Source organism: Mirounga angustirostris, unplaced genomic scaffold, assembly GCF_029215605.1.
Source record: "Mirounga angustirostris isolate CCGP_5_RB_7025 unplaced genomic scaffold, mMirAng1.0.hap1 SCAF_4, whole genome shotgun sequence".
Classification (NCBI taxonomy): Eukaryota; Metazoa; Chordata; class Mammalia; order Carnivora; family Phocidae; genus Mirounga; species Mirounga angustirostris.
In genome coordinates, this window is record NW_026991712.1 from 175,948,236 (window position 1) to 175,972,202 (window position 23,967).

The 23,967-nt window shown below is 53.4% G+C and overlaps 1 protein-coding gene across 3 annotated transcripts in view; it reads left to right on the forward strand.

The window, feature by feature from the left end:
* The window catches only part of TMCO4 (transmembrane and coiled-coil domains 4), an 89,184-nt gene that overhangs the window by 36,071 nt on the left and 29,146 nt on the right, over positions 1-23,967 (forward strand). For all 3 annotated transcript variants that reach the window (XM_045898550.3, XM_045898551.3, XM_064589831.1), the window contains 6 exons: positions 4,694-4,791; positions 5,062-5,205; positions 5,835-5,954; positions 9,890-10,054; positions 10,936-11,072; positions 14,035-14,119. In XM_045898550.3, the coding sequence (XP_045754506.1) occupies positions 4,694-4,791; positions 5,062-5,205; positions 5,835-5,954; positions 9,890-10,054; positions 10,936-11,072; positions 14,035-14,119 (749 nt within the window). The remainder of the gene's footprint in view (positions 1-4,693; positions 4,792-5,061; positions 5,206-5,834; positions 5,955-9,889; positions 10,055-10,935; positions 11,073-14,034; positions 14,120-23,967) is intronic.

The window sequence follows — 23,967 nt, forward strand, 5'->3', positions numbered from 1 at the left end:
GCGCTCAGTAGATGCAGGACAAGATGCCATCTCATCTGATGCACAGACAGTCCCCTGATGGTTCTGCAGAGGAAGAAACAAGGTCAGAGGGGTGACGTACCTCGGCCAAGGTCACACCACTGGCCAGTGGCACCATCGGATTCAACCACCGTATCCATCTGAACGGCACTCAGTGCATCCCTCACGGCATGGTTGACACCCCCAGGTTCCCTCCTTAATTCTAAAGAAAGCAGTAAAGATACTTTTTTTTTTTTTTTAAGTAGGCTCCATGCCCAGTGTGGAGCCCAATGCGGGGCTTGAACTCATGACCCTGAGATCATGACCTGAGCCGAAATCAAGAGTCAGATGCTTCACCGACTGAGCCACCCGGGCGCCCCAGTAAAGATCATTCTTAATGGGGCTTTCTGTGCTTTTACTTAGGAATCTGTCTCTAGAACTCCCAGAAATAAGCTCTCCCTCTATCAGCTGGAGAAGGTGATTTTAAAAAAAGACAAGGTGTCGATAATGGTGCTAAGGATAAGAAACACCCTCTCATGGTGGGAGATGAGTGGCAGGGGGTGACCTTTATTTGTGGATCCATGAGATGGGCAACATAGGTGTCTTGTTCTTCACCATGTATCCATGGCTTCAACCTCTGTCCTTGGAAGGCTGACGTGGAACACCAACTCAGGGTCATTTCTGGCACCCCAGAGCATGAGCGTGGCAGAGATTGCCATGGTATCTGACCTGTGGGCGGTCAATAATGGGAACGGGGCTCCATTTGGATTTAGCGTCATGCCCTGAATTCCCATATCCAAATATAGGAAGCATTGTAGACGTAACTCCCAGCCAGCATCTCCTGTGGTGCTTTAGACGTTGAAATTCAGTCAGACAATGGAATTAACTGCAAGAGTAAAATGCTGTGTTAATTAATGAAGAATGGCAAAGCCCTTCATTTCATGTACAAAACAGTTATTAAGAACGTTCGAGTACTTAAATAAGTAAAGAAATCAGTTTGGGTTAATATTGAGAGAGAAGTCCTTAGCTAAATAACTTGGGGGGAAATACTGTATTCTCTTTGATTCAGCAAATTTTTATAAACATTTAAATAATAATGCTAGAGATTAGAGTATATCATCCATCTAATCTTTGTTAAATGGATTTGATACACTAGGATTCATACATTTAAGTAAAACAGCTTCAAGAACCCTATTTACTGTATAGGTATTTTATTCCCTTTAGGGTATGAGCTCCCCCCCACTACGCATAAACTCCGCTAAAAGGGAAGATTATCTAGTATCATGGTTGCACAGATGTCGCTGCAGGAGGAATCTAGAAGCAGAAATTTATATAACTTTACAACATTTCAGATGGGTCCTAGTAGCTCAGAAGTTTTATGCTTGATGGTGACTGGCCTGTTCTCTGGCTAAATAAAATATTTAGCCAAAATGCCTCGCCGGCTTTATAGATGTGGGCAGTGCATGGGGGAGTAGATACTGTTGCAACATGTTCACGTCCAGTCCTTGTCGGAATGATTAGGTTCTGTTCAAGAGAAGGTTTTCTGAGCACCCTCCAGGTCCCGAGCCCAGGACAAGCTGCTGAGGGTAGAGAGCAAGAAGGGTCCTGTCCGGGCAATTGTCCAACTTAAGATACAGCAGGTCCCTGGAGGGCTTGCTGTGGGTACAGCTCCCTGACCACCTGCATGCCCAGAGCTTCTGGCCCAGAAAGCTGTGATTTTAACAGCTACCCTGGGGGCTTGTGATGCAGTTGATACAAAAGCCCCACCCTTTGAAAACCAGTGGTCTAGAATTCCATGCTGAATACAGAGGGTCAGGGGCCCCAGAGTCCAGGCATTTAGGCAACCCTGGGGCTCAGGCAGGCTTCCTGGAGGAGGTGACTCTTGAATAATGACTAATGTATAGGCAGCCAGAGGAAGGTGAGAAGGTCCTTGACAGCCAAGGCCCAGCAGGAGCACAGGGGCTGAGGCCCAGGCCGTGCCCGGGGGCAGTGCAGTGTTTCTGGAGGGCAGACCATGAGTGAGGAAATAATGAGCAACTAGGCTGGAAAGGAGGCAGGGGCCAGGTCCCCGAGGGCCTCAGTGTCATGCTGGAGAGGTGACACTATCCTCACTCAGGGCAGAGGGAAGGGACACGGAGGCTGGGAGGGAGGGAGGCAGACGATCAGGGTTATACTATCTGTCACTATGGTGGTGTTGTCCTCATCCCCCCATTTCCAGTCCCTACGTGAGAAAATTGTAGCTCAGGAGTATTGGGTGACCCGGCGAGATCATGGTGGAACTGGGCTCGGATACCTCCGCCCCAAATTTCCGCACTGTGTCCCAGCCCGAGTTTGTGAAATGAGATGCCGCCGATTCAGAGACAGCTGCTTGGTGCATGCGCGTTCCTGTTGCACGTCCTCAGCAGCCGAGTCTTTTCCTCAGACCTTGAACTCTGCCAAAAACAACTAATTGCCAACGTTCCAGTTTGCACGGAGTGGTGCTAGCAATCAAGGGCCAAAGTATATCTCCAGCCTACATGTAGGAGACAGTTATCGTAATAATGAAAGGACCGATAATAGCAGCAAACATACTGGCCGTTTACAATATGCCAGTCGCTGTGTGTGGATTATCTCATTTGCCCTCCCAGTGCCCCCGGGGATGAAGTGCTATTATTCCCACTTGCAGGGGGAGGCAAGTCAGATGGGTCAAATAATTGGTCCTTAGTCACAGTAGGTAGCTCAACCAACAGGATAGACTGGCTTTTGCTGCAGTTAACAAATGACCTCCGAATCTCAATGGCTTACAGCAACAAAGGTGCATTTCTTGTTCATAGTATGTGTCCATTGCAGACTGGCAGTGGCTTTAGTCCACACTGCACTGTCGGTCCTGGGTCCTGGGTCCAGGGTGACGGAGTGACCCCTATCTGGAATGTTGCTGGTTCGTGGCAGAGCAGAAGGAGGCTCATCAGACCCCTGCGCTGACTCTTAAAGATTGTTCCAGAAATGACACGCACACACCACTTCCACTGACCTTTCATTGGCGACAGTGGGTCATGGGGCCCCTCAGTGCAACAGGGCAGGGATGTGTAATGTTTGTGCAGGGAGGACCATTACAGGGAGGGATAGCCGAACCTGGTGGATGGTGCTCCACTACCACACAGCAGAGGTCGAGGTCAAGTTCACAAGGTCAAATCCTGACGTCAGAACCCACGCTCTGTCGCCATCCTGCCTTCTGCTTTGCTCGATGCACACAGTTCAGCCTCATCCCACGTCCGATGGCATGAATTTCAGCCACCAAGAAGCAGCGCCTGTGGTGTACGTGGTGACATTGATGTTGGGTTTCCGCTTCCCTTAGTGAAGTAGCTGTGAAGGGCTGTACTCGACACCCGGGAGGGGGGCGTGGGAAAAGGATTCATTGAGGTGAGCCGGCAGAGAACCAAACGGCGGAGCAGCTCCTGAACGCCCAGCTCAAATCCCACTTCTCTTCGATGACTGGAGGATGAGCTACTTCTCAAGACAACGTGCGGTTCAGGAGGAACGAGATGGGAAGGAAACGAGTCTTGGTCGAGGGCTGCGTGGTTCTGCTCACAGATACTCGACGTGCAGAAGTACCAGCACGAAGCCCACCCTTGGTGACGGGTTGTTGGTTGGGTGGATGAAGAAAGAATGCGTTCCATCTTTACAACCTGCAACCTGACGTGATAGCTGTTATTAACCCCATTTTACAGAAGAGGAAGCTGAGGCTTGGGGAAACGCACATAGTCTCGTGAGAATAGCAGCCACCTTTTCGGTCACCCCTTGCAGTGTGCCATCATGCTAAATGCGAAACAGGCATGCTCTTCCTCGATGCCCACAGCCCCTCAGGAGGGTGATGCTGTTGTCCCTTCACTGGTCTGTCTCTCGGGCACAATAATAAAACTGCTCCCAGGGTAAGAGAAACCATGTGAAGTACAAAGCACGGCGGCTGGCAAGAAGGATCCCTCAGTAAATATTAACCATTTTCCCTCTTGATCATCATGCTGTCACGCTATACATTGAGTTGTTGTCCAAACTCCAACCTCAGCTCAGAGTTCATGCTGCACCGACCTGCCCTGGGTCCCTCATCCTGCTCCTGATAGCCCCGCAGCATGGGGGCCGCCGACCTGACACGGGGGCCGGGCTTGATGCACGCTAAGGGCAGCCGTCCTCAGCTTCACCTGACCCAGTTCACCCCAAATGCTTCCTTTCTGCTCGATTTTATAGCTTTTAAAGGTCAAGTCTGGCTGACTGTAGCTATTGCCCCAAGGCCAAGGTCTCTGAGAGCTGACATTTTCAGCGGGAGATGGGATCAGATGGTGGGGAGCAGGGAGGGGAAGGGCAGACGGGGGCGATGGAGTCTGTGATTGTATTTGTACTTGTTCTGGGTCCATCTGTTCAAAGATATTTTTTGTGCTGCTTTTGCTATTATTATTTTTTTTGTCTTCTTATTATTGAAATTGCAACCCTGTTAGGACGGATCCATTGGGTAAGTAGCACATCCCACACACTGGGATTTCCCAGCTGGGTTTTGGAAACTTCTCAGCTTCTTAAAACCATCGACCGGCCCAGGGTGACTTGGGTACCTCGCTCTGCATGGCAGCGTGCAAGCATGGATCCTAGCTGGGGGCTTGGTGAGGCGGGGTGGTCTCAAGGGGTGCCAGGCACAGCCAGCCCTAAAGACCAACCTCTTTTCCCCCAGGACGGCTGAGGCGTCCCGGAAGAAGAAAGAAAACCGGAGGAAATGGAAACGCTATCTCCTGATAGGCCTGGCCACTGTCGGGGGCGGGACTGTGATCGGTAAGGCCAGGCCAGGTTGGGCGGGGGCCACAGGGGCTGGGGCGGTGCGGAGCGAGGCACGATGCCAGGCTCGAAGCTAGAGAGGACAGTGTAAGGGGGTCCGCTGGGAGGTGGCCCCCAGCGCACACCAGGTGCTCGGTCAGCAGGAAGTGCGTTCATTCATTCGCCTTCTTAGAAGCATCCGTGGAAGGCAGTGGGCGGCCAGTGGAGGAAGAACCAGGAAGGCCGCATCTTCCCGCCTTTACCTCCCATGGCCTGTTTTCCTTGCAGGCGTGACCGGGGGTCTAGCTGCCCCTCTCGTGGCCGCTGGGGCCGCCACGATCATTGGCAGTGCTGGGGCGGCGGCTCTGGGCTCGGTGGCCGGCATCGCCGTCATAACCTCGCTGTTCGGGGCGGCTGGAGCTGGCCTGACAGGTAAGGTTCCAAAGGAGTGGTGGCCCCTGGGGGATGTTCAGCCAGGGAGGCCCGGCTCTTACAGGACAGGCCCAGATTCTCACCCGGGATGGCTCCCCAGGGGACAGAGGAGGACACGACTCTTCTCACGCTGGGTCCCAGCCCTGCGGGAACTCGCAACAGGCTTCCTGCGTTTACCAGTATCACCGGGGGGGGGACTCCAAATCATATGTGTCAGCAGCCCCCTAGTCACACAGAGATCCCTGTTCCACTCCCCTGGGGGAGGGGGATCCATCCCTCCCCACATGGAGAATCATGGTCAGTTTGATCCACTTTTTTGGGAGGAGTGTGTTACACCGGTGATGTTCGTGGGAAGAAAAGATCTAGAACCAATGGGGTCAGGATGGAGCAGTGAGTTCCAGCCCCAGCTCTGCCGTTGGGAGCCGGCCAGCCTTGGGAAGTGTCTTAGCCTTGGCTGTAATCGGGGACAATAATGGCAACTACCCTGTAATGACTTAAAAATGAGACATTTGTCCAGGGAGAGGACACGCAGTTGGCACTCACTGTGAGTGTGCGAGCACAGAGAGCCACTCAAACATTCCTGGGGTCCCCAGTCATCTCCACCTTCATTTTTGTATCTGGGTCTTTAGGATACAAGATGAAGAAGCGTGTCGGGGCCATTGAAGAGTTCACGTTTCTGCCTCTAACAGAAGGCAGGCAGCTGCATATCACCATCGCCATCACAGGATGGCTGGCATCCGGCAAATACCGTGAGGACCAGGGGCAGAACAGAGAAGGGTGGGGGGAGAGGGGAGGTGTTAACTGAGCTGGGACAGCTGCTGTGGGCCAAACCCTGGCCTAGGCCCTTGCTTGTGTATACCGCTGGAGGGGTGGGGGAGGAGCCCCATTTTGCAGAGGAGGAAACTGAGGCTCAAGAAGGTGAGATGACTTCATCCCATACCCATCCACTCTTCATCTATCCATCAATCTGTGCACATATCCATCCATCCATCCGTCCATCATCCACACACCCACCCATCCATCAACCATCCATCCACCTACCCATCCACCTGTCTACCAATCCATCCACACATCCATCCATCCATCATCCACCCAACTATCTATCCATCCACCCACCTATCCACCCATCCACCGATCCATCACCATATACCCACTCACCTATCTACTCATTCAGCTGTTCACCCACTCATCCGTCTATCCATCCATTGGTGCATCCATCCATCCATTACCTATCTATCCATCCAACTATCTATCCATTTGTCCAACCATCCACCCACCCATTCATTCATCGATGCAGGCATCCATCTACCCACCTATCCACTCAACCATTCACCCATTCACCCATTCATTCACCCACCCATTCACCTATTAATTCATCCATTGAGCAGTACTTATAGAGTATTGTACACAGCACATGCCAGACATTGAGCCAGACCCTAGGAATTCAATGGTGAGCAGCACCGCCATGGCCTTGGCTCCCATGGAACATGTGATCCAAGGGAGAAAACGGATGACTGAGCAATAATTACAGGGAAGGTTTATGGATGGCACAGTACAAGAAACAACAGAGTGTTTCTGGAGAATGAGGGGAAGGTTCCTGGAGAAAGTGACATTTAGGCTAAAGACTGGGAGTTAACTGGGTAAAGAAGGAGCAAGAAGTATAAACCAAGCAAAGGAACAGCATGTACCAAGGCCCAGGGGTGCAAAGGAAACACAGGAAGACTGGAACAGGGAGCTAGAAGGCAGAGGTATTGACAGGGTCAGATCATGCTGGAGCATGTGAGGTGAGGCAAGGAGTTTGAATTTATCCTCAGAGCAAGTAAGAGAGAGCAAAGGATTTTAAGCACGTGACTTAAAGTTGAAAGGACTTGAAGTAGGTGAGAGATCCGTGCATCTTGACCTCAAGCAAATTACTTAACCTCTCCGTGCCTCAGCTGCTTCATTTGTAAAATAGAACAAATTATTCCTGCCTTTCAGGATACTTGCAAAGTTTAAGTTAAACAAGCTAACACATGGAAAGCACCTGGTTTCTCACTGACATTCCACAAACATTTGTCCCCTTTGCTGCTCTAATTTGAACATGCGTTTCGGGGCGATTCTAACCAGGGTGGTGTCAAGGACTAACACCGTGGTCCACCCCCTGCCTGGCTCACTGTTGCAAGTGTCCAGTGTGAGGCTCAGCAAACAGTTCATCACTGAGAGAGAGAGGGAGAGAGAGAGAGCACGGTGGGTCAAGGAACCCGGAGCATCTCAACCAGACACGTGCTGGCAGCCTCCTGAGTTTCCAGATCTCTCTCCTGAGTTTCCAGATCTCTCTCCTGAGTTTCCAGATCTCTCTCCTGAGTTTCCAGATCTCTGGGATCTGAGGGTAGAAGCCACAGCTCTTCTAAATAAGACAGAAGAAAGCAAGTGAGAAAATGTCCAGGCTCTGTATAGAGGCATCCATCCCCCTGCATCTGGTCAAGTGCCAGAGCCTTATTGGTGTGGGATGGCCAGGCCCCGTCCCCACACAGTGAGCCTCCAACGTTGACTGAGCGCGTAGTCTGTGCCTACCCCGAGTCAGGCATTTTACCCACAAAGTGGGAACTTGATATGCCTTACCCCACGGGATCCTCACATCCACCCCCTGAGGTGGGGGCTGTTCCTGTCCTGATCTGGCAGAAGAGGAAGCCCAGAGGGGTCTCATGAGGTTCAGGAGAGAGGCAGATGTAGGATTCGAACCCTTGTCTCCCGACCCAAAGTTCATGGGTGTCTCTGTTCACTCCTTTCCGTGATACCACGCTGCAGGCAGGACCAAGACAGGAGGGAAGGAGTAAGAGCAGGCATCTAAGTTAAGGAATTTGTGATTCTGCCCAATCTGGAAACAAATTCCTTCTCTTTGCTTTACCCTCACTCGCTCTGTTGGCTGCAGGTCAAAGGCCAAATTCAGTGCGATTTGCTCTGTTGGCCCCAGGTCGAAGGCCAAATTCACTGTAGCGGGAAGAAACCCTCTTCAGTGTTCTCCTCCAGCAGCCTGGTGCAGCGTGCTCTCCAGACCAGGGCGGAGGGAGGGTGGGGGGGTGGTCAAAGAAACGAGCAAACTAGATGAAGTTCAGGAGGGAGAAAAAGGTAGCTTTTCCCGTCTCTGCCGGGAGAGAAGCCGTTGCTTCTGCGTGCGATAGGGACAGTTGGATTCTCTGCCCCCCAGCCCTTGGTTAAATAGGATTACTCACACTAGTGATAGCAGTTTTGCAGTTACCCGGGCACTAGTGCGAGCATCTTGGGGGGCCTTGCTCACTGAGTCCCTCGCTCCAGGCCAGGGAGGTGGGCATCATTGTCACCCCCGTTTTATAGATAAGGAAACTGAGGTTCACAAGGGCTGCTCGGGGTCACCTGGCTAGCCAGGGACTGGGGCAGACTTACCACTGTTCTGTCTGGCTCCATAGGGCATGTCTGGGGCCTCGGGGCGATACAGCGCTTTACAGTTTATATAATGCAGTGCGTGCGACCTCTCACGTGATCCCCACTCAGGAGTCAGGTGTTATCATTCCATTCTTAGAGATGTAGGACCCGAGGGGGCATGCCTGGCTGTGAGCCAAGCAACCAGGAAGCTGCCGAGCCGGCATACAGCCCTCCACACCTTATCCTCCCCCACCCCAGCCCCTGCTCTCCACCCTGAGCTGTCGCGGAGCCGTGACAGGGTCCCTGCAGAGCGGGGGAGCAGCCTCAGGATGGTGCTTGCGTTGGCCTGGCACCATCCGGTAGGCATGAGGCCTTTGAGTCAGGCAGGGAGCTGACTCCCTAGTCCTTCTCGCCGAATAGAGTGACTGTGTGATGTGTGCACGTCCCTGTCCCTGCCGACCGAGGCCTGGATGGCTCAGTTTCCCCAGCTACGAAGCAGGGCAGTGGTGGCCCCTATTTCAGAGGCCGTGGAAGACGCAGAATTTTTCGGGGGGGTGGGCAGAGTGTAAGCGAGAAATTGGGGAGCAACGGGGCTGGGAAGGAGGCAGGAACCAACTCCCCGAGGGCCTCAGTGTCATGCTGGAGAGGTGACACTATCAGGGCAGAGGGAGGGGACGGAGCAGGGGAGAGAGGGAGGCAGACGGTCAGGGTTGGACTTGTGTCTGACGTTGGTCACTGTGGTGGTGCTGTCCTCATCCCCCATTTCTAGTCCCTAAGTGAGAACACTGAAGCTCAGAAACACCGGGTGACCCAGTTAGATCACGACAGAGCTGGGCTCAGGTGCCTCTGCTCCAAACTTCCAGATCGTCTCCCAGCCCGAGTTTGTAGAATGACTTCCCGCTGATTCCCAGAGCCAGCTGCTTGGTGCAGTGCACATTCCTATCATCCATCCTCAGCAGCTGACGCCAGAATGACTGCAGGGTGAGAGAGAGTAACACTTCACACATAGAGAAGTTCCAACACTTCATTCCTACGACTACACTCTAAAGGGAGCTAAATATTCATCTGCCCACTGCGCAGATAAGCACAGTAAGGCTCCGGGTGGGATAGTGGTGTGCCCAGGGTCACCCCACTAATGAATGCAGAGTTGGGACTCGAACCCCAGCCTGCTGACTCCTGGGGTGGTGCCGTGCTTCACTGACAGCTGCCGCTCATCAGCAGGGGTGGTCCTCTGTCTGCCCGCAAGGACACGTGGTCCCCGTCACAGACAGGAGAGACCCCACCTACCTGTGTTCTCCCCTAGGCACCTTCAGCGCCCCATGGACGGCCTTAGCCCGCAGCCGCGAGCAGTACTGCCTGGCGTGGGAGGCCAAGTACCTGATGGAGCTTGGCAATGCCCTGGAGACCATCCTCAGTGGTCTGGCCAACATGGTGGCCCAGGAGGCCCTGAAGTACACGGTGTTGTCCGGTAAGCCCCCCGACCCCACACCCCGCCCCACCACTAGCAGCATGCCCATTGCTACCATATCTTTGCACGCCCAGGGCTCCCAGGGAGCCAGGCACTGTGCTGGGCTTTAGGAACACAGAGAAGTTAAGGCTGCATTCCTGTCCGTGAAGTTTATGGTCTTTGTGGGGAGGGGACAGGTAAACAGCCAACCACATTGTCACACAGCTTATCCATTAGCTATTGCTGCATAACAAGCAAGCCCAAAACCCAGTAGCTTAAAACAGCAATCATTTCTCATAATAGCAGAGAAGTCACAAGGCTTCATTTGACTGATCCTAGCTGGGCCTGCTCATGCATCTGTGGATCAGCCGACTGTCCAGTGATCTAGGCTGGCCTTGTCTGGGGCAACGAGAGCAGCTTGGCTCTGCTCCGTTTGTCTGTCACCCTCCCCCTGGGATCAGCAGGCTAGCCCACACCAGCTGTGGAAGTGCACAAGAGGCTGGCCCCCATGCACAAAACCATTTCAAGTCGCACATCGACTCATATCTCGTTGGCCAAAACAAGTCCCATGGCTGAGCCTAGTGTGGATGGCAGGGCAGGGCTGGGCACCGCTGAGTAGAGCACAAAGTGGGAGGACACAGGATGGAGTGACAGATCAAGGCCATCTTTGGAATCCCAACCATGACAGATGCTTGAACAGAAGGAATCTAGTCCATGAATCAAAAATGCATGAGCTGCAATTTTCTTCATTGCTATCTAGCAGTTTGGCGGCCCTTGGAAAACATGTGGGTTCCAAGTTCAAGACTCTGCATGCATTCACTTGGGCATCCATTAGCCAGCCCGTCACTTCCCTAGAAGGACCTCCCCACACTGCTTTCCTCACTGATATCCCACCTCTGCAGGCATTGTGGCTGCCCTGACCTGGCCAGCCTCACTCCTCACTGTCGCCAATGTCATCGACAACCCCTGGGGTGTATGTCTCCATCGGTCAGCGGAGGTCGGCAAGCACCTGGCCCACATCCTGCTCTCCCGGCAGCAGGTACCTGGGACTGGCTGTGGGGCGGGGGCAAGAGGGGAAATGAGTGAGCTGACCTGTGCACAGAGGTCAGCCCTAGAGACAAGCCCACATGGAGACAGTCTAGTGGCTTTGGGGGGTGCTGAACAGTCTTCACTGCCCCATCTTTCAAGTCACAAAAGTACCCCAGGATGGACCAGTGAGAAGAGAATTTGAGACTGTGCATTTCTAGCAGATAATTAGGTAAGCACTGAATAATGGACATCTGCGGGGATGGGCGGGACCAGGAGCCCCTTCCTGCAAGCATAGAGCTACCATCTGAGCGGATCTTCAGTGGTCCAAATACCCCGTACGATGGTCAGGAAGATAAATGATCATCAGACTTTTAAAATTTGGGGGCGCCTGGATGGCTCAGTTGGTTAAGCGTCTGGCTCTGGGCTTCAGCTCAGGTCACGATCCCAGGGTCCTGGGATTGAGCCCTGCATTGGGGTCTGTGCTCACTGGGGAATCTGCTTGAGGATTCTCTCTCCCTCTCCCTCTGCCCCGCCCCCTTCATGCATTCTCTCTCTGTCTCTCAAAAAAATAAATAAATCTTTATTAAAAAAAAAACAACAACAAAACTTTAGGGCACCTGGGTGGCTCAGTCGTTAAGCATCTGTCTTCAGCTCAGGTCATGATCCCAGGGTCCTGGGATCGAGTCCCACATCCGGCTCCCTGGGAAGCCTGCTTCTCCCTCTCCCACTCCCCCTGCTTGTATTCCCTCTCTCGCTGTGTCTCTCTCTGTCAAATAAATAAATAAAATCTTTAAAAAAAAAAAACTTTAAAAATTTGAATCCAGTACTTACCAGGGAAATGAAACTGCCCCCTTCAAAATAAACTTGAATAAATGGAGACAGAAGTTTGGAGAAAAGTTTCAGAGATGACTGTATGGTTAGGATTAGTTTGAGCTGCAAGTGAGAGAAAACCCCAAAGCACGGTGGTTCACACAAGGCGGAAGTCTGTTTCCCAAGGAGAAGCTGAGGAAGGCAGTCTTACACAAGAATGCTTGCCATGAAGAGGTTCTGGGTGCCTTCTGGCTTGTTGCTCTGTTGTCTGTGGTCTTGACCTCGTGGTCCCAGATGTCAGCATCAGCTCCAGCCAGCAGGAGAAAGGAAGGGCTGAAGATGAAAGAGCAAAGGCCTTGTAGCATTTCCACCAACGTCTCATTGGCCAGACCCTGGTCCTAGAACCATCCCTACTGGCGCAGAACCTGGGGAAGGTCATCTTTCTTCCGCGTGTCAGTGAACCCAGCTGAAGTTCAGCTATGGGAAAAGGGGAGGATGGGTATTGAGGGACAACCAGCAGTTTCTGCCACAGTGGGTAAACTGCTTGAGAAACCAGACCCCCCCCCCCGATTTCTGTGTCTTTGCCAGAAGAAAGAGAGAAGTCCTGTGCCAGGTTTGGCTGTAAGGCAAAGACCAGAGTGGTATTGGCTTAAACAAGGCAGGAGTTTACCCTCTCCCTTGGAACAGCCTAGATGTCAGCATCCGGGGCAATGCGATGTGTCTTCGTTTCCTCTTGCTGTAACATAGGACCATAGGCTTAAAACAACACAGATTTATTGTCTTACAGCTCTGAGGTCAGAAATCTACCATGGGTCTGCAGGGCTGCATCCCTTACAGAGGCTCCCGGGAGCATCCACGACCCCACCTTTTCTGGCTGCCAAAGGGCTACCTACTTTCTTTGGCCGGTAGCTCCCTTCCTCCAGCTTCCGAGCCAGCAGTGTGGCATCTGCAGATCTTTCTCTCTGTCTCTTGCTCCTGCCAGCACATCACCTGTTGACTCTGACCCTCCTGCCTCGCTCTCTGTCACATAGGTGGCACTCACGGGGCCCCAGGGTTCGGATGAGACCATCCTCAGGGGGGCCATTACTCTACCTCCCGTGTGGGAGGCTTTGCAGTACCAGGAGCCCAGACTCTCTTGACGTCATGGTCACGCGTCCTGAGCGTTCGGTCTCTCTTTTGGTCCAAGATACATCTGCTGGCACAACTTCCCCATCCAAACAGAGGCAGGACAGCAGAGTGGAGGGCATGGAAATCACGCCGTTCTTTGCTTCTCATGCCTTGGCCCTCCCGAGCTGCAAGGGAGTCGGAGTGACTTTGTCTCTGGCCGGAGAGCTGTGGGTCAGCAAAACTGAGGAGTTCTGTTAGCACGGACCAAGGGGGGTGAGCGGGTGTTGGGGGATGACAACCAGCTGCTGCACATGGTTCCTGCAGAACTGCGCTACTGTTTGATCAAGGGTTTCCTGTCGTCGTACGTAGATGGGGGTGGGGCGAGGGAGGGTCAATACGCACGTATGGCACAAAAACAAGGAAAAGGAAGAGACTGGCGGGACCAGACCAGACCTCTGGAGCTCCTCTGCTCCTGTCCTCTCCTTCCATGGAGAGCTGGTACCCAGATACCCCCCGTAACCCTTCTTCTTAGGAGTTGTCTTTCCTACAAGTTCTTTAGTCAGAAAATCCTTCTCCGTGTCTAACTTACTACCTTCTCTTATTTAAAGCCAATATTTCAGTCCCACCTTCCTATCTAGAAACGGAACAGTTCTCCCCCCATGTGTCCCTGCCTGTGTGCCCATCATCACACCCCGGGGTACCTTCTGACTCCTCTCCCTGGCACCCCACTTCACTGTAGTCATCTGCCACCCAACAGATGCATCCTGTCCCCTGGGCAAGAAGAGATGGTGGCCGGGTAAGGGTTCGAGATGAAAGGGAATCAACCCAGCCAGAGGCTGCCTGTCGGCCCCGGAGGAAGCAATTCCTGCATGAATGAGGGTCCTGCCTGTCCTGATTAAGACAACAGAGCTCTGGGACCAACCGGGGGTAGCAGATGCATGATTCATTAAACGTGAAGCAAGCACTAAGGAGTGTGCAAGGGCCGTCCTCATCAGGGCCGATGCTGAACTGGCAAGTGTACCAACCCCCAGATACCTGTGTCCTGTCTCCTGCAGGGTCGGAGACCTGTCACCTTGATTGGCTTCAGCCTGGGAGCCAGGGTCATCTACTTCTGTCTGCAAGAGATGGCTCAGGAGAAAGGTGAGTCTGGCTTATTGTCACAGATGAAAACCCTTCCCAAGTTCATTCCCCAGGCAGAGGGTTCTGGGCCAGGGATCGTGAGCCTTGTGAATGTGTTCCCAGTTCTTGGTGATAGAAGTTAAAAATAGTTTGAAAATAGACAAAACGGTTAAGTCGTTTCGAAAATGGTTTTATTTTTTCTGTATGTTAATTTGAGTGGATGCGAAAGAGTCCTGTAATAATGACATCGACCTTGGTGTTCTCATGTGCGTTCTTGAGCGGGAGGGAAGGGAATCGGATGAGAAGTCTGCAATTGAGGTGTCGGCAAGGTAACGTTTCCTCTGAAGTTCCTAGGGGACGATCCTTCTTTGTCTTCCAGCCTCTGGGGGTGGCCAGCAGTCCCTGGCCCTCCTTGGCTTGTAGATGCATCCCTCCATTCTCCGCCTCTGTCCTCACGTCATCCTCTCCATCCTGTCTTCTCTTCTAAGGACAGTGTCATTGGATTTAGGCCCCCCCACCCCACGCAAAGCCAGCATGATCTCATCTCAGGATCCTTAACTTCATTACAGTTGCATAAGTCAATTACATCTGAAGATACCTCTTCCTAAGAAGTTCTTATCCACAGGATCCGGGTGGACGTACCTTCTGAGGGAGCCACCATTCAAACCAACTAGGGACACCTCTGGGTGTGTGTCTTGCCGTCCGATGACACGAGCTGAGTGTTGGGGCAGTGGAAAGCTTGAGTGCCATTGCTCAGACCTTGGGTGGGAGAGGTCCCTTGGATGGAGTGCCGGTTTGGGACAGATCTGTCAGCGGGGGACAGCTGGGGGGGAGATGCAGAACTTGGGGCCCTGGGAGTGGCACGCGGTCTGTGGGACCCAGACTCACCCCTCTCCTGGGGGAACACAGCAGCTGCAGACCCCTGAGGCAAGAGAAGGAGCTGACTCAGTGACCCCCCTGGCCTGGGAGCAGAGGGTGGGCAGCAGAGAGGGCCGGAGTTTGCCCGGCGGTCTCACTGGGGATTTCCTGGAATGCCTCTCTGGGCCTTGGCTTCCCCACTTATAAAACGGAGTTATAATACCCAGCCTGTGTGCTTGCTTTGAGGTGTCCTGCATACAGTATTTCTGCACCTTCTAAACCCCTCGTCGACCAAATTCAGCTCCGGGATGTTCGTTGGCAGCTTATGCTCTCAGAGCTGCAGCCTGCTTGAGGCTAGCCCTATAGATGGCCCCTGGCCACTCCTCGATCAGCCCAAGTGTGTGACCCGATTGCTGACCCATTGCCGGAGAAGGAGTGGGAATGTTCGCCGTTGGCTGGACCTGAGGGAGCCAGGCGGGGCTGACTGGTGTTATCTTCGGCGTTGGCATCCCCGGAGGGTGTGCGAGAGACCCTGGACCTTAGGGGCCTGACTCATTCCTGTTCTTTTTCTTTTGCTAAAATGTCTCCCCACCTTGGACTGAGGACCAGAGCTGTTTTCCTGGTTTCATGGGCAAGATGTGCCATCCTTGGCATTTACCATGGAAGGGCCAAACCCCTGTGGGTGAGCCCTGCAGAAGGGCCTCACACCTTCTCTCTGTCATTTTGGAGGACTGCCCCACCCCACCCTACTCCCTCGTAGCTTTCAACAGCCCCCTTGTCACCTGGTTTTGTCTGCATCACTAAGCAATGGGGAGACACCTCTGTCCTATTTCCGGTAGCTTTGGGTAATCTGGGACCACCATGCAGAAGGGCCTGGGGAGCCAGCTTGGAGGTGTGTTCACCAGGAAAATCCAGGCTGGGGTCAGAGGTCAGGCAAAAACCAGCCTGGAAGCAGGGCTGAATCTGGGGCTCTAGTGCGGGTGAGTTTCCACTTCCACCATAGAGAACACCATACTTTCTGCTTAAGTTCTTCCCCTAACTAGACATCACCAGAGCAGAGCAAGTCAAAAAGACATCCCTTACGTGCCTTTCCTGCTCTACCTGGTAAAATAATCCACCTGGAACCTTCTGGCCAGCTGGGAGGAACCCCCTCCCACTATGTCTCCCCGCCCTCAGCTCTTCATCCCCTGCAGTAAAGGGCTTTGTCGGACCACAGCGGTACCATTCACTCCCCCTGCATAACGCCATGTTCTGTGCTCCTGCGACTTTGTACAAATGATAACTGGACTGTCAGAATCTCTCAGGAAAATTAGGGGGATGGCATTTCTCATGCAGGACACAGGACCTTTGTTAAAAATGTGTGGGTTAGAGGCACGATGGGTGTACCAGTCAGCTTTGGCTAAGGTGATGCTGCATAACAAGCTACCCACCCCCCCAAACTCAGAGGGTAACAACACCAAATAGTTCCATGCTCAGGATCTACTGTGGTTTGGTGGCTGGCTCTAGAACTGGCTCTGTTTCTGGCCGCGGGTTGGACAGGCTTGGCCCCAGGCTGCAGGCTAGGCTCACATCTGCCCCGTGTGCGTTTGTCTCTGTGAGCTTGAAGGAGCAGCGGCCCCCCAGGGCATGTTCCTCTCAGGGTAGATCACAGAGTGCCAGAGCCAAGGCAAACCACACACACACATTTTAGACCTCTGCTCATGCCATCTTTACTAACGTTCTGTATCAGCTGTTCATTGCTGCAAACAACCTCTCCAAACTGAGTGGCTTAAAACAGCAGTGACTGGGCATTTCTCACAGTTCTGTGGGTTGACTAGGAAGTTCCTCTCCTCCTCGCACCTGGGCTTGCTCGTGGGGTTGCAGTCAGAGCTGGAGTGCTTGGAACATGCAAGCCGGCCTCCCTCCCTGACTGGCCACTGGCTAGTGGTCACCTGGCATGCCTCAGTCCTTCCCTGTGGACCGCGCATCCTCCAGCAGGCTCACCTGACGTCCTGACATGGTCCTCTCTGGGCAGCGTTTCAAGAGGGCAGTAGTGAACGCAGCAAGACCTCTTAAGGCCAGGTTCCAGAACGTATCACTTCCGCCACATGCTGTTGGTCAAAACAAGTCACAAACAGATCAGATTCAAGGGGGCAGAGGGAAAATGCCTTCCCCATAATGGGAGGAGTAGCAAAACGTTTTTGGCAGTTTTTAATCTTCTGCACATTCTGTTGGCCTAAACAAGTGATGTTCAAGCCCTGGGTGGTCGGGGTGGGGCAGTGCGCTCCGCCCACAGTGGTGGGGAGGGGAGCAAGTCTTCGCCAAAGGGCAATCCAGACTCTGTGCCAGGGTAAAGAAAAGCCTGGCTTTGCAGTCTGCAGAGACCTGGATCTGAGTCCTGCCTCTGCTCAGCTGGGTCACCGGGGCTAGGGAAGGACGCAGCCTCCCTGGATGTCCATATGTCTATTTGCAACCAGAGGCTAATGTCACATGTGGGCAGTGGCAAAGGCCAGAGAGCGTGGAGGTCAGGCACCCGGCCCCATGCTGGGTCCTGGTGAACACGTCCTCTAGCACCTCACTTAGGCCCCCCCTTTTCTGAATCTGCTCATCTCGGGGGGGGCATGGAAGAATTGTTATTCTCTGTGCTGACATCATCTTGCTCTTCCCTAGCCGTCTCTCAACCCAAGCAGCAGACCACCAGTCAGGCTCCTCATTACCTGGAGTGACATGGTCTTCTAGTAGGACCCATTCTCAGTTCAGGGGAGAAAGGCATGTCTGTGGCTCCAGCTAGCATAAATTACACGTTAACGTCAGATCACTACTATAAGCCAAGTCTTCAATCTCCCTGCTGAACAAATTGAATTAATTACCATTGACCATTTGGCTGTGACAGTCAGAAGTGAGATCACCTATCAGCTGAATGTGAGGCTGGGAACTGCCAGGAGGGAGGCAGGTGGCCTCTCAGTGGCAGGGCAGGTTGGCAAGACATTGAGATGTTCCTACACCTCAGCATTTTGGGGGATGGTTCCCAAGGCGACTTCCTTCCTGCCTCTTTCCTGGTCACTGCTCCCTCCCCTGGGTCTTCATGGCCCACCCATAAGAATTGGGGCTTTGGTATTAGGCAGACCTGGATTTGGGTCCCAGCTTCGCTGCTGACCAGCTGCAGGACCTTGGACAAGTCACTTAACCTCTCTGAACCTCGGCTTGCTCATCTAAATATGGGGCTTGGTACCCGTACCTCTAAAGCTGGCCGGGAAACAATGAGATGATGAATGTGAAGTGGCTGCCCTGATTTGGGGCCAATCAGTGAGTGTTTCTGCTTCTAAACTCTGATCTGAAAACCTACTCTGCACAGGGAGCTTTGGTGAGTATGGTATAAAGGACCTTGTCATCTGTGTCCATTTCCTGGCCCCCAGGTGAGACCAGGAACTCCAGGTGGGCAGGGTCTGTCTGGGCCCCACCCTCTCCCCCTGCACCTGGCACATGTTGGGTGCTCGGGAAGATGGAGGAACTTGACTTGGGGCCAGGGACTCAAGCACACGCTGATGGGCTCTTGCACCAGGTGCAGACTCACTGCACGCCAGGCCACATACAAAGCACTTATGTGCAAGATCTCATTCGATCTCATAGCGACCCTGGGAGGTAGCCATTCTCCATGCTTTGAGAACAAGATAACACAGGCCTCCAGGGTAAGCCATGCAAATCCCAAGTGCCAGAGCCAGGCTTCAACCTTCAACCCCAGGGCACCTGGCTCTAGAAGCTTCACTCTCAACCCCTGTGCTATACTTTGTGGAGGACCTTGACCTTGAACGGCGGGTAGGGGTCATCCAGTGGGGCTAGAGGAAGGGCATTCCAGAGAGTCAGGCCGGCACAGCGAAGGAGGGGGTCTCTTGGTGTTTCTGTAGCTGTGAAAGGGGACTGAGGTGGTACAGCAGGAGATGGTTAGGACAGGGGCCTGGCATAAGTTCTCAATGCCAGGCTAAGCAGCTGGAATGACTTGTTAGATGCTCAGCCTCTAAATCATGGAGGAAATGAGTAGCTGAGTGGGTCCTGTGAAGGGAGTCCGCGTAGGGCAGCCTGTCATTCACCCATGTGCCTGTGTGCATACTCACACAGTCTGACGCTCTTCCCCTCTATCGTCTCACGCAGTCCTCCCCAGCAGCCCCATCAAGTTGATGCTGGTATCGTGCCCATTGTACAGATGAGCAAACTGAAATACAGACGTAGGTAACTTGCCCAAATCACACAGCTAGCGGGTGGCAGAGCAGGCAGTCTGGCTAGAGGCTGTGTGATCTCCACCCCAACGCCCGACCATCTCTCCAAGCCACCGTTCCATTCTTGCCCGAGCATCTTCCCCGGCACCGGCGTCACTGCTAAGAACTGCCTGTTTACTCGTCAGTCCTGCCGGCCCACTAACTGTAACCTAGGAGGACGCAGCAGGACTACCTGGGCAGTTCTTTTCCCAAAACATATGTGCCGGGGCCCTCCGCAGAAGGGGTCAGTCACCCCCTCTCATGGAAGTAGCTCCCCTGGGCAGCAGTGATGTACAGCCCTGGCCAGGAACCACAGCACAGACAGGGGCAGGAGGTGCTGCTTCTCTTTCTCATCCCTGCATCCCGAACCTATCACCTGCCCACGTCTGGCACTTACTAGGTACTCAGTGGACCCGTGATGAGTGAACCAAGTGGAGGAATGAGGCCCCCCGCGGGTCGGGCGCAGAGGTCTGCATGTCGGCTTCCCCCGCTGTTGAAGCTCCTTGTAGGGAAGAACCATGTCCTGCTCAGTTTTGTGCCAAGCACAGATGCTCGTAAGTTTTTACACGAAAAACAGAGGCCTTTTTATGTTGGTAGTATAGCTCGTCTGCATTTATAGAGAAAACCTGTGCATTTTATTTTTATTTTTTTATTTTAAAGATTTTATTTATTTGAGACAGAGTGTGAAAGAGAGAACATGAGCGGGGGAGGGGGGAGTAGGGGCAGAGGGAGACGGAGAAGCAGACTCCTTCCTGAGCAGGGAGCCCGACGTGGGGCTCGATCCCAGGACCCTGGGATCATGACGTGAGCCGAAGGCAGACGCTTAACCGACTGAGCCACCCAGGCGCCCCTGAACAAGTCTTTATTCTTGATTGTTCTGATCTTTTCCCTCCTGTTAATAACATCCCATTGCCACCCTGTATCTGGACGGGAGGAGGGAGGGCTCTGGTAACCCTCTGCCGTGACCTTGGTCATAGACGCTCTAGGGGCTCTGTCCCTTAGTTAGCCCTGGCTTCTTCCCAGCACAGCGGCAGCTGTGTGCTCCCCAGTGGCAGTGTGGCCTGTGGCCTGGCAGTCTCGGACAGATGGCTCCTCCCCAGCCCGGGGTGTGCCGGCCACGCTTGGTTAGCCTGCTTCACGCCCTTGGCCTTCTCAGCACCTCCACATGGAGGGGCCATCTCTCCAAAGCTGGGCCTCAGAGCCGTTCATAACCACCCCCTCCCCCATTTCCTTTTCTCTGTCTGAAGACTAAGTGAGGGAACTCCTGACAGCTCCCAGAAATGGGAGGCTGAAAACAAAACACACCAACCTGCAAAGGGGAGCCGAAGGGTCCTGAATCCAGAGAACATGACTCCCTGACAGCCCGGGGCGGGAGGGGGGCAGGGGGGCAGGCCGAAGGAGCGGATGGGGATTCTAGCAGCACCTTGCAAGCCACACTTCTTTAACCCACACCAGAAAGTGAAACAAATAGAAACACGGATGCACACATGCTCACACAAATATGCACCTGCTCAACACACATGCATGTTTACGCTGGAGGCCCTCAAAGCCCGGCTGTGCAGCCCTCCTACCAGCCATCCGGCAAGCCCCTGGCCTCCAGGGCTCCACAGCCTACCATCCGGTCCGCCATTCAGCAGACCGGGCCCGGCAGGGAGGAGGGGAGCAAGATGCAGGGCTGGGCGGTCACACCGTGACGGGCCACTCGGCTCTTCCCCACTGAGAAGCTGCCAGCTTAGGAGCCGCGTGCCTGTGGGCTCTGCAGTTAGAGTGTCTGCTGGGAGTCCCAGACCCAGCACTCTGCAAGTCACCCGACCTGTCTCCACTGCACTGATTTCTATGAAACACAGGGGAAAATGAGAGTATATCTGGGGTACCTGGGGCGCGCTGTCAGTTAAACGTCTGACTCTTGATTTTGGCTCAGGTCATGATCTTAGGGTCATGAGATCAGGCCCCGGGTCAGGCTCTGCACCCAGTGGGGAGTCTGCTGGAGATTCTCCCTCTCTCTGCCCCTCCTTGCCCACGCACGCACACTCTCTCTCTCAAATAAATAAATCTTTAAAAAAGATTTTCTTGGGGCGCCTGGATGGCTCAGGCATTAAGCGTCTGCCTTCGGTTCAGGTCATAATCCCAGAGTCCTGGGATCGAGCCCCGCATCAGGCTCCCAGTTCAGCGGGAAGCCTGCTTCTCCCTCCCCCACTCCACCTGCTTGTGTTCCCTCTTTCGCTCTCTCTCTGTCAAACAAATAAATCTTTTTTTAAAAAAGTGTTTCTTGCAAAAAGGTGCAAACTAGTCAGACTTTGGAAGGCCAGGTTTACCAAATAGTGCACACGCACGCACGGCAGGCTCTTAAAGGGAAAACATACACTCATGAGTCCCAAGGTTACCCGTGTTCATCAGCTTGTTCTTGGTAGAAAAACAGCCATGTTCTCAGGAGGCTGTGGAAGTCACATGGGGCGTCCGTATCTTAGGACATTGACGCCCTGGCTTCTGGGGAGAGAGCTGTTCTCATGGAGGAGTCAGCAGCTGGTGGGAGGCGCTTGTTCACTTTGCGAACTAGACCTGGTGAGGTGACGTCTTATTTTTGCTCTCTCTCAGAGGTACAGCGCGGGCTTGCTTCTGTTTGGGATGTTGGCCGCGACAGGGCAGGATGCCGTGCTTAGGCCTAATGGCGCAATGTTAACTGATCCTCGCGACATCCTCACGAGGCGGGTATTCCTTGTCCCGTTTTATAGAATGGTGGAAAATGAGGCAGAGACCCAGAGAGCTGAAGGGATTTGCCCAAAGGCAGAGCCGGGAGGTGGTAGAGCTGGGATTCCCGCCCAGTACCCAAGCCCTAAATGGGGACCATCCTGCTTGGGCGGCCTACGGGTCTCCCTCCCCGACCAGAGGGTGGTCAGCATCACGAAAGACCTGCCTGTTGGCTTCAGCTCTTTCCCAGGACTTGGTCCATAGGAGGTGCCCAATACCTGTTAGTAGTTGATTCACGGAGGCCCATGAATGCAGCCAGGAAGTTCACCATGAGTGCTGCCTGCAGAGGACAATGCACAGACCCCCATGACCTGGGCCAGCCTCCCGGTGACCCAGGGCACCTGGGCCCCTCCACTTCCAGACTGCCCCGCAGGCGAGATCCGTCAGCAGGCACACACCCCGTGCAATGATCCTGCCCACTCCAAACTGAGACAAAATGTGCACCTGCCAACAAATGTTTGTGCCTTTGGGCAGGAAATGCATGCAGCCAGAATTCCCAGAGATGAACGGGCCCCTTCCGATGGCCCATCTGCCAGCCAACGGGATGAATATGCTTTGGGAGTGACGGACCCTCTAACCAAGGGTATTTCTGGCTCTGGCAGGTGGCAGGGGGGTAAGGGAGCAGCACCGGGTGCCAAGAAGAGCCACCGTCCAAGCACTCGCTGAGAGGCTCTGGGCCCCAGATCGTAACGGATTGTTCATTTTTCTATGTGTTTGCTTTAAAAGGTTTCAAAAATTAAGTAGTTAGAAAGTAAGCCCAACTCAGACTGACTCATGGTAGCAGGCTGAGCCAGGAAATGGCCACGTGAACCAAAAAATCAGTCCTGTTTCAGTTTATTGATGCATTTATTCTCCTCTTCGTTCCAAAAGGATTTGAGGGGAATTAATTAGAGGCATTACACATTGTCTCTGCCCCATAGCCCTGTCCACGTAGTCAGCAAGACATCTGAGATGCGCCAGCCCTCCTGTCGGCATATTCATTCCTCAAATAATAGCCTGCTGGGCCTGCTGCATTCTGGGCCCTGGAGTGTGTTCATTAAGTGGGTCCTGGCCCCCCCATCCCTGCTCCATCTGTAAGTTGGTGCCACCTGATTGCTTTTCCTGTATCTTCAAGATGCAAGGGATCGGGGCAGCCAAGGCAGATGACATCAAGAAGGAGCACTGGACCTAGAGTCTAGAAACCCGAGTTCAAATTCAGGCTCTGCTACTCTGTTAACTCTCTGGGTGCTCTGAAGGCAAGTCACTCCACCTCTGAGCTTCAGGCTAATTGGTAAAATAGGGATACTGATGCCTCTCAGGCTGGTTCTGGGATTTAGTAACTTCTATTTATTGAACACTTAACCACGTACCAGGCACAGTGCTAAGCACTTTGCATAACGTACAAACAAAGCTAAAATGTAGGAATTGATATTCCTGTTCTGCCTGTGAAGAGGTTGAAGGCAGGGACTCTGCCATTTCCTTCTCCCCTGTGTCACCAGCCCCTGGAACGGGACCTGGGACAGGGCAGAGGTGCGATCATGTATGTATGGCAGACCCAGGGATCAAATCTAGCCCCTCCACTAGCCTTTCCATGTAGTGGATGTGACAACACAGTGGACCCTCAGGAAACAAGAACTCCTTTCTCCTGTCTCCATTAGCTTATCCAGGCGGATGTCTCCAGGGCTGTAACGCACACCGCTTCTGAGCTTGTCATAAGACAGGAACATCTTTAGATGGCAGTTCCCAGGGGAGGAATGATTCAGCAGAACGTGGGATCCATTTGCTGTTTTCGTCTAAACTAACAGGGTCTTTCTGCCAGGCTTGGCCGCAGATTAGGCCGCTGACTCCCTTGGAAAGGCACTTACATTCTCTTGGAGATAAAGACACCCTTGACTTTGGCAGTTGCCACCTGCTGAAATGCATTTATTCACACGGGGAACCTGGGTAGTCACGGTTGTATGAAGAAGGCGAGGCTTGGAGGGCTTGTCTCGCCTGGCCTCTGGGGCTTGACCTCTCTGCTCCACCATCAACCCACAGGGCAGAGCCACCAGC